The 12,199-nt window shown below is 51.4% G+C and overlaps 1 protein-coding gene and 1 long non-coding RNA gene across 5 annotated transcripts in view; one reads left to right on the top strand and one right to left on the bottom strand.

Moving 5' to 3' along the window:
• The window catches only part of LOC131398364 (uncharacterized), a 29,612-nt gene extending 22,198 nt beyond the window's left edge, over positions 1–7,414 (top strand). The window contains exons 3-4 of the long non-coding RNA XR_009216862.1: positions 5,641–5,737; positions 7,182–7,414. This is a non-coding gene — a long non-coding RNA (uncharacterized LOC131398364). The remainder of the gene's footprint in view (positions 1–5,640; positions 5,738–7,181) is intronic.
• An 80-nt stretch (positions 7,415–7,494) lies between these two features.
• The window catches only part of DEPDC5 (DEP domain containing 5, GATOR1 subcomplex subunit), a 117,320-nt gene continuing 112,615 nt past the window's right edge, over positions 7,495–12,199 (bottom strand). For all 4 annotated transcript variants that reach the window (XM_058531856.1, XM_058531858.1, XM_058531857.1 and 1 more), the window contains 2 exons: positions 8,408–8,490; positions 7,495–8,249 (listed from right to left, as the gene is read on the bottom strand). In XM_058531856.1, coding sequence (XP_058387839.1) covers positions 7,957–8,249; positions 8,408–8,490 — 376 coding nt within the window. In that variant the 3' untranslated portion in view covers positions 7,495–7,956. The remainder of the gene's footprint in view (positions 8,250–8,407; positions 8,491–12,199) is intronic.

Here is a 12,199-nt window from a genome sequence, read left to right as displayed (position 1 = left end):
CCACATACAGCAACTAGAAGGATGTGCAGCTATGACGTACAACTATCTACTGGGGCTTTGGGGAAAAAAAAGGAGGAGGATTGGCAATAGACGTTAGCTCAGAGCCGGTCTTCCTCAGCAAAAAGAGGAGGATTAGCATGATGTTAGCTCGGGGCTGATCTTCCTCACACAAAAAAACAAAAAAAAAAAGAAGAGCAGTGACTATACCTCAGTAGGTGCAGGGCCACAAAATGTTTCACAGCCCTTATCTCAGGTTCTCACATCATCCAAGGCTCAGCGTGGTCTCAGGAGGTTGGGCAGGGTCACACAGGGAAGAAATGGCAGGCTAAACCTGGGAAGAGGGTTTCTGGCTCCCCAAAGAGAAAGGAGATGATGAAAGAGGATCATTCTCTGCCTGCCCCATCTGAGATGCCGGCCACAACCTCAGACTGTGTGTGTTGAAAGCCTCTGTTCTCCGCAGATCCAGGGCCAGGAAGAGCACAGCCTGACAGGTGAGCAATGTCATTTCCCCCAACCCCGTCCCTGCCTCTGTGGTGTGACCTCAGGGCCCAGGCTGGCTCAAGGCTTCCAGACAAAAGCAGCCATTTGTTGTTCAGGTTTGCACCCTGGAACTTGATAACAGTCACCTCCCTCTGGAAATCAGTTGTTGGAAGTGCAGGCTGAGTGGGCCAGGTTTGTAGAAATCTCTCTCCAGTTTTCTCCCCCATGTTTTCAAGCTGTCACCTTCTTGTTTGGTCTGCTGCTGAAGCCCTCCAGCCCTCCAGAATCCCCTTCCCCATCTCGTCCCCCTCACCGGCCAGAACTCTTACACAGCCTTCAAATCCCAGCCCAAATGCCCCTTTCTCCAGTCTTCCCTTGCTTCTCCTGCTCCAGTCAAGCCCCTGCTTCTATTTCTGTAGTGCTTTATGTATGTTTCCCTCCACCAAGAAAGCAGGGCCCCCATTAGTTAAGCCTTGCATAAATGTTAGCTGAATGAATTCAACCAATTTTAAATGAGCACCTATGTGTGATGGGCACTTGTGAAGAGGATACAAGGATGGACAAGATGTGCGCTCTGCCCTCAAGGAGCTTATATACAAGTGGAGAGGCAAGCTATATGTACAAGGAGAGAGAAACACAAGAGCCGCGCTGTAGCATGTGAGCACCAAATATGACCAGGACTCTAATCCTGGTTCTGTCCATAACTTGCTGTGTGGCCCTAAGCAGGTCTCTTAGCCAGTCTGGCCTTGGAACCCAGCAAGGGTGATTGCTACAGGAGATTGGGAATGGAGCTGCCATCAAGAAAGGATTCAGATCTCCACCGTCAGGGGCAAGTGGCAGGTCTCTCTTCCTCCAAAGTCATAGGAGGGAGGAGTCTCGCATCTGGACCTCTTATCTGATCAAAATCTAGTTCAGGGTGTCTCAACCTCAACACTATTGACATTTGGGGCTCAATAATTCTTTGTTGTAGGGACCAACCTGTGCATTGTAGGGTGCTTAGAAACACCCATTAGATGCCAGTAGCACCTCCCACAGTTGTGACAACCAGAAGTAACCCCAGACATTGCCAAAAGTCCCTCAGGGGTCAAAATCACCCCCAGTTGAGAACCCCCGTTGGCTCCTGGTTCTCCTCCAGAGCTGTATCCAAGGGCCTGGAAAAAGGGTGTGGGTTTTGAGACAGCGTCAGGACAACAGTCTCACAGGCTTGCCTCTGACAGAGCCCTGCCCGCCCTCTCAAGCTTGCGTCTACTCAGGTTCTGAGGACACAGAGCTTGAGGAGAGGCGGAACATTTTGCCTTGAAAAGGGGTCCTTCCCAAGACAGCATGTGATCGTGCCTACCAGATGCTCTCAGACTGGGGAAGAGGAGGACCCAGAATGTGAGCGATGAGGGTTGGATGAGTATCAAAGGCCTTAGGAAAATGTTTCTCTCCCAGGATGCCATGAGCTTAAAAATAAAATTTTCTGTCTTTTAAGAGACATTTGTGGATTAAAGGCAGGGGGGAAACTGAGCCTGGATAAGCAATTTGGTACAATTCAAAAAGCAAAGAGAGGAGGTAAGAGACTCAGTTCCAGTCACAACTGCCACGAGCTGCCTGAGAGATTGACAGGGACTCACATTCCTTCTCAGTACCCAGCTTGCCCGTCGGCTGAGGAGGGGAAAGGTCTGAAATCCTGTGGTACTCAAGGTTCCTCCCAGATTCATCACCAGATGAGTTCAGATGGAAATGCCAGGCTCAGAGAGAGAGAAGTTTGCTGGGGATTGCACAGCATGGCCCCATCTCCCCCTGACCTCATGGGGAAAGAGATTTTCTTCTTGGGAGAACTAGGTGCTGATTCACTGAGGGAACAGATGAATCTTGCTGCAGCTAGAGAAGCAGATGGAGGTCAAATCTAAAGGCCAGTAGGACTGGGTTCTTGGCAGCTGCTTTGCCCCCACAACCCACGCATTTCAGGCCAGGCTTAGGCAAGTGTGTGGCATGGCCTGAAGGCCAAGAGCTGCCTGAAGCACTTGCAGGCTGAAGTCAGTTGTTGTAGACCAGAAGGGAAGGAGCAGACAGTGCCTTCCAGATAGGAACCTGGGGGAGAAGAAAGGCCACTGGCCCCTACTCAAAGTCACTGACTGTTCCCTACTGGAGAGACTGTATGTGAGGCCACGTCCACATGCTACACGGCATCTGTACCTCAGCAGGCCTGCACCACACATGAAATACAGTCAGCTGGAAAGAAGAGAGGGGTGCCCAGCCAGAGTCCTGGGACAGAGTAGTGGGTGGCGTCTCACCGACCCAGCACCACCAGGAGGTGACGGGTCAGCACAGTGGGTGGGGGCTGTGCTCTGGGGTCCCACAGACCTGATTCCCAGCCCCGCTGTTAGCTGAGTGGCCTTGGGCTCCACCTCCTGGGGCCTTCCACCTCTCATCTGCTATGATGACGGTTCACAAGGTTACCCGATGAAAAGGCACGTAAAGTATACTACATTGCCCAGAACACAGGAAACACTCAAGAAATGGAGCGATCATTGTTATTTCGTGTATCTGAAATCTTCTGGGTAACTGAGGAGGCCTGTAAATTGGCTTCTACTCGGCTTTCTCTCCCACCATTTCCTGTCCACTTTAGCAAAACCTCACCAATTTCCTTAATGCCTCAGGCATATATCACACACTTCTTCCTTCTAATACCCAAAGTTTCCATTTTAATTATTTTGATGGGTCTCTTCCCACAAATGGGATATGGGTTTCTGGGACTATGCAATGTAGTACTTAGCAGTTCCTGGCCCAGCTGCTCATCCTCTGGTGGTCCCATACCTCTTGTGGTCCTGCGCTGTGGGAGGGCCTTGTAGCTCTCCGTCTGCTCCCATTGGTTGCCATTCTGTCATCAGTTGTCATCTTACTTTGCTGTCAGGGCCTCTGCCTCTACTGTTGCCTTCCAGTGGGCTGCTTCTAATCTGCTTTGGTCTGTGAGTCAGATTTCCAGGCTGGTTAGAACTGCATGTAAAGTAAGCAGGAAGCAGCCCAGAGAAGGACTCTGGGGCAGGGTTTCACAAAGGGACCACTGATAGCAGAATCACTCGGAGTGTCTGTTTACAGCACAGAGTCCCAGCCCTCCTGAATCAGAGTCTCAGAGAGGCTCTGGAATCTGTGATTTATGCGACCTTCTTATGCCCAGCAGCATTGGAGAGCCAGGGGTAGGGACTAAGACAGGGACTTCTGCTCTGAAGCCAGCTTATTTCTAGTTCCTTTAGTAAAGGGATGTGTTACTCTATCTCATTTCTTTTTCCGTCATGTTTTTCTGCATCCCACACCCTGTGTGGATCCTCACCTCAGACTCATTTCTCAGTCCAGGAGGCCAACCAGTGCTGCCCCAGGTGTTCCGGGGCCTGTGTGCACCCGAGCACAACTGTGAAGCTGAGAAATGTCTGCAGAGCTGCCCCGTCTCAGGCAACAACCTTGATCACAATGGGCGGGAGCCAGGGCAATGTGGTCAGAAAGCCCTCTCCCTGCTCTTGGCAATGTGGCGCCTCTGCCAACAGAAAACATTTCTCAGCAGAGGTTCCTGGGACCAGATAAGGTAGGATGACCATAGCAGCTAGAGGAACACAGCCCTCCGGCACAAGTGGGGACAATGCGCTCCGCCTCTTGACCACTCCTACACATCCTACAAGGCCCAAGCCTACTTCCTCTTTAAAGACTACCCTGTCCACTCTGGCCCTCTGTGGTTATTCCTGTCTCTAAACTCCCGGGGTTCACAGAGCCCGGGGCAATAAGCATCTTCATAAAAGCTAATGTTTAGGGAGGGGATCACAACCTTCCAGGCACTGTCTTAGCTCTTTACCCACATTCTCTCGTGTGACTTTCATGACGCCATGAGATGGTATTATTGTCTTATTTTACCGATGAGAAAACCAAGGCTCTGAGAGGTGCAGTAACTTACTCAGGGTAGCCCTGCTGGACTCTGAATCCAGCCACCTGCCTCCTGAGCCTGCCCTCTTAACCACCATGCTGCTGACTGCAACCAAATGCCTAGAAAGGCACTGAGCTGGGAGTCAGAGGACCTACGTCCTCGTGCTGGTTCCACCTAGAGCCTGGGGCAGGTCATTCCCTGTTTCCTTATCTGGGAGAAAATGAAGTTGGACCAGATCTCTAAGAACTCCTCTGCTCTAAGGCTCACCTTATTGGACCATGCTCATCTCTGCCCTCACTGGGGTGACCCAAGGCATGTCATGCAAGTGACTGGGTCTTAATGGCCTCATTTCTCAACATGGTAAGTGCCTTCCACGACTCAATTTAGGGAGCGAGGCTAGCATGTGTCCCTCCTATATGCTGGGCCCTGTGAGGGGCCCTGCCACATGCACCTGCTCCCTTGATCTCACTGGCTCACTCATTCAACTCTCATTGACTGAGAAATTCTCAGCCTAATGAGCTGAAACGGGTCAGCAAATAATTACAATATCACAAGCACAGAAGAGCAACACTCAGAGGTCTGTGTGTGTATGAGGGTTGGTAGAAAGGTGAGGCTATGTCATCTGTATTTAATAGGTCAGGAACCAGGCTCAGGAGACAGAATATTCCCAGTTCTCACTGCTGAGAAACGGCAGAGCTAGAGTTTAAACCCAGGTCCTCTTGGGCCCAAGTTTCCTGCCTTTCTTTCTCCACCAAGGAATGGTTATTCACATCTATACACCTGGTGCGGGGCTTCCAATCTGCATGCACAAGTCCTTCATATCTAACCAAACCACATGCCCCCTCAGGGCCGGGCTCTGCATGTGGAAAGCAGGGATGGAGGGAGGTGCGCAGGTCTGAGGGACAGCTAGGAGGGACAGGTGGGAAGACTGGGTGATGATGGAGTTGCGGGAGGACTGAGTTCACTTCCAGATTCTGGCTTGGACAAGTGGGTGGAAGGAGAGAGGAGGAATGACGGGGAGCCACCAGCAGGGGAACTGGGCCTCAAGGGCACATGTGTTTCAGGCCCAGCTCTGAAGGGTGAGTGACCCAGTGTTCTAACTTGTCAGCCACCTCTTCTTCCACCATATCATCCTCTGGGCCTTCTTCTCCTGGGTCACCTTTGGAATAGATAAGAGGGCAGAAAGCAGGGGCAATCGCTGGCTTTACACGCAGGATACCGAGGATCACAAAAGACTGCACCGTATATTCTGACCTGAACAGGCCAGCAGCTGCTGTGTCCAGGACGATCGCTCAGGAAGCTGGCTCAGCAGCACGGCGAAGAGGACTGCAGCCCGGGAATGCGAGAGCAGCCTGATTAGTAAGTCCTTTCATATACATCTGTCTTTTGATCCTCAAACCACCCCAGGAGACAGCCTCCCATTTTATAAATGAAGGACATTAATGCCTAGAAGGAGCAAAGGTTGTCTGAGGGAAAAGAAGATGAAAAAGGAAAAGAAAATGGATTTTTATCAAGGACCCACTCCACGCCAGCATTCAACCAGTGTGCTTTCACATATACTAACAGACCTTTTCTCTCAAAATCTCTACATGCAGCATCAATAGCTGCATTTTACAGATAAGAAACCGGCTCCATTAAGTCACTCAGGAACCCAGTGAGGGGGAGATTCCAATGCAACACCCAGTGGCTGGCCCTTGAGTCCAGAGCTCATTCATTCAGTCCACACATTCATCCAACCACCACTTCTCCAGCTTCTACTATTATGCTGCACGTTTAAGAACAAAGAGATGAACAATAGGCAAGCTTCTGCCATGCTGGATTGTGAACGTGCTGAGTGTGGTTGCTGAAGTACAAGCTGCTGTGGGAAGATCATACAGGGAATCCTGCTGCGCTTCTCTGGGGAAATGACATTTGAGGGAAGAGCTGACGGGTAACGCCCAGGAGTTGGTAAGGCAGAGTGGGCGTGGAGAGGAGGAGTGCTCTTAGCAGACGGAACAGCTGTGCAAAGGATCTGAGCCGCAAAAGAGTTTGTGATGTTCCAGGTGGCTGGAGAAATGGCCTAGGACCAGATCGTGCAGGGCCACGTGAGCCACGTCTAGGATTTGACAAGTTCAAGTCACCAGAGGTCTAAATTAGTGGTGGGCACCATCAGAGTGGTTTTTAAAAAAGACTCTGCTGGCGCCGGCCCGGTGGCATAGTAGTTAAGTTCACACACTCTGCTTCAGTGACCCAGGGTTCGCAGGTTCTGATCCTGATGTGCGGACCTATGCAGCGCTTGTCAAGCCACGCTGTGGCAAGCATCCCACATATAAAGTGGAGAAGGATGGGCACGGATGTTAGCCCAGGGCCACTATTCCTCAGCAAAAAGAGGAGAACTGGCAACAGATGTTAGCTCAGGGCTAATCTTCCTCACAAAAAAAAAAAAAAAAGACTGCCACGTGGAGAATGGCCTGGAGTGAAAGCAGAGACAAGTTAGGAGGCCCTCCTAGCCATGCAAGAGGAAGATGAAGATGAAGGAGGGCTGGGCTGAGAGTGGCAACAGAGGGCCTAGGAAGAAGTGGGCAATTCGGAAGATACTGAGGAGGTAAATCAACAGGGCTTGTGATGAACTCCGTGTGGAGAGATGGAGGGGAAGAAGTGGCAGTACCTGTCAGGTGCCCCTCTGGCCTGTAGCCCCTCACCCCCAACAGCAGGTTAGGGCAGGGCACTTAGGTTAAGGCACCATACTGAGTCTCATCCTGTTGAGCAAGGGATCCTAAACCTCAGCTAGAGTCAACAGGGGCTTTCCTTCGATTTTTTTCAGAACATCATGATGTCTGCGTGCCACAGCAGGGCTCACCCACCTAGCAAGATTCACCTCTGACAGCACAAGCCTGTGGGTTCCTAGTACGTTGTACTGTCTGCTCACTAAGCCTGACCGAAACTACCCTTGCTCCTGCCCAAGGGCCTGTGCAAAGACATCTTTCTCACAGCCAGACTCTCCAAGACAGTGAATTCTAAAGTCCTCCTCACTGTCTGCAGCTGCCTCACTGGCCACTACAGCCCCGGTGACGTGGCATGACTGCCCAGCCAACGATGGGACTGCTGCTGCCGGGAACCAGGCTGGGGGACAGAGATGCTGCACACGGCACTTTATTTCTTCTTCTGATATGTACAGGTATATACAGTTGGTGTGAGCCTATGGTACATTATTTCACAAAATTATCTTACATCCTGTGCACACTTCTGGGTGGGAAGCGGCAGATTCTGCTCTGAATAGCCCACGGATGGTGGAGGGAAAGGACACTCACAGGAGCCGCCCCCTCTCCAAGGACATTCTTGGGGGCTGCCTGCCCCCTGCCCTAGTATTGAAGCCCTCCCACGGACCATCTGGACCTCCCACCTGCTCTCAGTGCTAGCTGCTTCCAAAGACTTTCTCTTTGAGTGGTAGAACACTTGTGGGGGGAAGAAACACTAGCAACGGCCCCCACTCACCGACAGTGGCAAACTTACATCGGACGCTCAGAGCCTGACTGATCCTATTGAATATCAGTAGCAAGACCGGATCCTCCCCATCCTAACCCCAGCACAGCCTGGCCTCATGGGGCGCTAGCGTGCATCTTCTCCAGGCAACTCATCCAGAATGTGACTAGGCGGTTGTCACGGTTGATGCAGAAGTCCGTGAAGTCCTTCAGCAGCCGATCGGCAAACTTCTCATCCCCTGTGGCACTGGAGCGCCACGTCTTGGTCAGCATGGTGTTGTAGGCCCAGTTGTAGCCAACCCGCTCCTCGCAGAACATGTTCTGGTTGGTGGAGCTGGTGGAGTTCCGCCGCCGCCGCTGCTGCCCAGAGAACTTGCGCTTGGAGTAGGGCAGCTGTAGGAACACTGTTCCTGAAGAGAAAGAGAAGCACCCGTGTTGCAGCCACCAGGTTCTGCCGCCACAGGCTCAGTGCACAGGAAGAACCCTCGTGGACGGGCCAAGCCCCTCTCAGGGCTCACACTCCTGCCCCAGGGGCCCACCCGCCCATGTTTTGCCCTGAACGCCTCACCTGTAACGTGGATGTACTGAGGCTTGTTCTCCGCAGGGAAGTTAAAAGCAGAGGCAGAATATTTATCTTGCACAAACCCAAACCTATGGGAAGGACAGGAAGACTGATTAGGCCCTCCTTAGCTAAAGGGACAGGGGAGTGTGGCTAATGGGACTCTCTGACAGCCTGAGCTACAGTCATCTGGAAAGCTCTTTCAAGAAGGAACATGCGGGTTGCTTATTTTCGCCCTCATCACTTCCCAGCCTCTACGCCTTCAATGGCTCATCAGATCTCCTCCTGCCCAGCCTCCGTGCATCTCCCCGGTGGTAAAAGCCCTCTCACCTGCTGCCCTCTTCCTCACCCAGCCTTCATCTCTGCTCAGCCACCCCTTCCTCCTGCGTAGCCCCTAGCCGTCCCGTCAGACTTTCCCACCGTGCCCACCCACATACTTGAGACAGTCAACTCCTCCAGGGAAGGGTCCCTATCTTAATTCACCTCAGCCACACCTCTCTCCCTTCACACTGTTCTCCCACACTAACCACAAAGTAGGTTCTCAATAAAGGCTTTGAATTGAAATAGAATGAATGTTAATTGAAATCCTTTTCTTAAAAGTGAAGAACACCAATCTGGGGCTCTCTGCTGCACTGTATTCTGGAAATGGGCAGGAGGAGCCATTTTTCATTTGTGGCTTGTTCTATTCCTGGTTTTTCTATTTCCATAAAGCACATTTATTACAGCTCTACCTGCTAAGTGCTGCAAAGGACGTGTTAACAGATGTGGCTCCTGCCCTGAGTCTGAGGGGTTTATGTAATGAAGGCAGGGATGTAGGCAGAACTAAAGGAGGTAAAATGCCCCTCTCCTTTCCTGGACTGAGTTCCTCAGGGAGGTGCTGTGTTGTATCCTCTAGAAAAGCTGCTGGCTTTACACTGACATTCGATAATTATTTACTGAAAAACACATGAAGTCAGATATGCAAATTGAACGGAACGCTAACATGCACTGCAAGCTCCATCATCTACAGACTGATTTTATCATGTGTGGGAACAACTCTGGATTTTGCCTGCCTTCCCCTCTACTTTCCAATCGAGGCTATTTATGTACGCAGCATGGATCAGCCTGACCAGATTCTTGCCTCCTTTCTTTCTGAGGTCACCAGGAAAGACCTTTCTTCTTTTTTTTTTTTTTTTCTGTGAGGAAGATCAGCCCTGTGCTAACATCTGCCAATCCTCCTCTTTTTGCTGAGGAAGACTGGCCCTGGGCTAACATCCGTGCCCATCTTCCTCCACTTTATATGGGACGCCGCCACAGCATGGCTTGCCAAACGGTGCGTCGGTGTGCGCCCAGGATCCAAACCGGCAAACCCTGGGCCGCCACAGAGGAGTGCACGCACTTAACCGCTTGCGCCACCGGGCCGGCCCCATGGCTTAGCGGTTAAGTGCACGTGCTCTGCTACTGGCGGCCCGGGTTCGGATCCCGGGCGCGCACCGATGCACCGCTTCTCCGGCAATGCTGAGGCCACGTCCCACGTACAGCAACTAGAAGGATGTGCAACTGTGGCATACAGCTATCTGCTGGGGCTTTGGGGAAAAAAAAAGGCAGGAGGATTGGCAATGGATGTTGGCTCAGAGCCGGTCTTCCTCAGCAAAAAGAGGAGGATTAGCATGATGTTAGCTCAGGGCTGATCTTCCTCACAAAAAAAAAAAAAAAAAGGCAATTTAACCACATAGTCCTTGGCCCCCTCACTGTCCACTTGGGGAGCATGTGAGCCAGAAGTGCAGTGAGGAGGGGGGGTTCCAGTCCCAGGGATGGGATGTACTAACCTCATGTCAAGTGCCCAGACAAAAATGGAGGAGGAGCTGGGGAGCCACGGCAGAGGGGTCCAGGGAAGCTGCACACTTTTCTAACTCTTTCTGGGATGGACCTTAGGGGTGGCCTAATATTTCATTTCAGAGCCATATTCCCACCTGGAGTCTACTCTATGCAAAAGCTACATACCGGACAACTATTCTGGACAAGGCACTTTACTAGGCCTTGTGGAAGGAAACAAAAATGAGAAAAATGCATACCCTTATCCTCCAGGGGCCCCTAAATTAGTGTAATAGATGGACAGAGTACATTGGGAAAAAGGGAAGGAGGGATTCAGAGTGGAGGGACCTGGGGGCAAGACTGACAAGTGTAGAAGGGAGTGGGGGCTTAGGGGGGAAGGTGGGGGAGGGGGTTTAAGTGGGGAGGTAAGAGGGGGGTGGGTGGGGAGGTGGAAGCAGGTTTAAGTATAGGGACACACAGCAGAGCCCCGGGCAGGAGACATGGGGACTGGACAGAAGACGTGAGGAAATCGAAGGCTGGAAAAGCAGGCTGAAGAGGACAGGGCAATAGTGTAGAGAAGATATGACTGGGATTTGGACTGAGGTGGATCAGGAGGAGGATGCAGTGAAGAAAAAAGCAGATTTGACAAATAAAGGCCACATCCTGTGTGATATCCAGCCAGCAAAGTGCAACAACTGCCAGACAACATATGAGGTGAGCAGCGTCAGACCTGCCTATAAACTCATCAGTTGGCTGGGTCTTCCTAATAATAACTACTGTCTACCGAGGGCTTATGAGGGGCCAGGAACATCAGAGAACCCTCCCAACAACCCTGCAAGGGGTGAGAAAACAAAGGCGGAGCAGTTCCAGGACTTGCTCATGGTTCCTCAGCCAGATGCTGGTGGAGGCGGAGATAAATCAGGCCTGTCTGCTTCCCACATCACTGCCCTTTCCCACCGACCACTGCACTCCTCATCTTCTGCCCTGAATCAGCATCCTCTCCTACTGGAAGGAGAAAACTAGCTGCCCTGGCATTCACCCCACAGTCTTAACTAAGCATGGAAGCTAGGTCATAGCTTTCTATGAAGAAAAGGGGTGAATAAGGTCTAAGGCAGGCTGGGGCCCACTTGGGTGAGGGGAGGCTGAAGAGTCTGGACTTCACCCTGAGGCTGTGTGGGGTGTGTGCACGGTGCAGGTGGTAACAGCTGAAGACACTCGAATAAGGAGATGATATACCACTGAAGAAGGTGCAGCAAGAGGAGGAGGTAAAGCAAGAACAAGAGGCTTTGTTTTCACCATGGTTAACGCGAAGCAGCAACTGGACACTGAGTTAGTGATGTTCTGGAAACCAAGCCGTACTGGCCAGAAGGGCAGGGAGCTAAGCCTTGGAAAGGCTTTCCCTGGCACACATATTAGGTGCCAGTGAATATCTACTGACTTATCTATTGCCCTTTTTTTTTTTTTCCCCTGAGGAAGACTAGGCCTGAGCTAACATCCGATGCCAATCCTTCTCTTTTTGCTGAGGAAGATTGGCCCTGGGCTAACATCCGTGCCCATCTTCGTCCACTTTATATGGGATGCCGCCACAGCATGGCTTGACAGTGCGTCGGTACACGCCCGGGATCCAAACCTGCAAACCCCGGGCCGCCAAAGTGGAGCACGTGCACTTAACCGCTGTGCCACCAGGCCAGCCCTCTATTGCTTTTTAACCATTCATTGTCTTTTCAACATGTGTCAAGGGGCTCTTGACAAATTTTACGATTTTTCATCTCGTGTCATCTCCAAGATAGCTTGGCTCAGCGTATTGTTGGAGGGTAAGGAGGGAGCTCTACACTTTCCCCTCAACTGGAAAAGGAAGGTATTAAGGTCTGAAAAACAACAGCTACAGGAACTGGAGAGGTAGTGCTTATCTTTGAAACCAAGGCAAAGGGTCTCGTCAGAGATAAGCAGTGAATTTATCATTGGTGGACTACATCTCTCTCTCCAGAAATGAAACAAACCGAGTTT

This window comes from Diceros bicornis, chromosome 35 (genome assembly GCF_020826845.1).
Source record: "Diceros bicornis minor isolate mBicDic1 chromosome 35, mDicBic1.mat.cur, whole genome shotgun sequence".
NCBI lineage: Eukaryota > Metazoa > Chordata > Mammalia > Perissodactyla > Rhinocerotidae > Diceros > Diceros bicornis.
The sequence above is the reverse complement of the archived record's forward strand: the minus strand, read 5'-3'. Positions and strand labels throughout refer to the sequence as shown.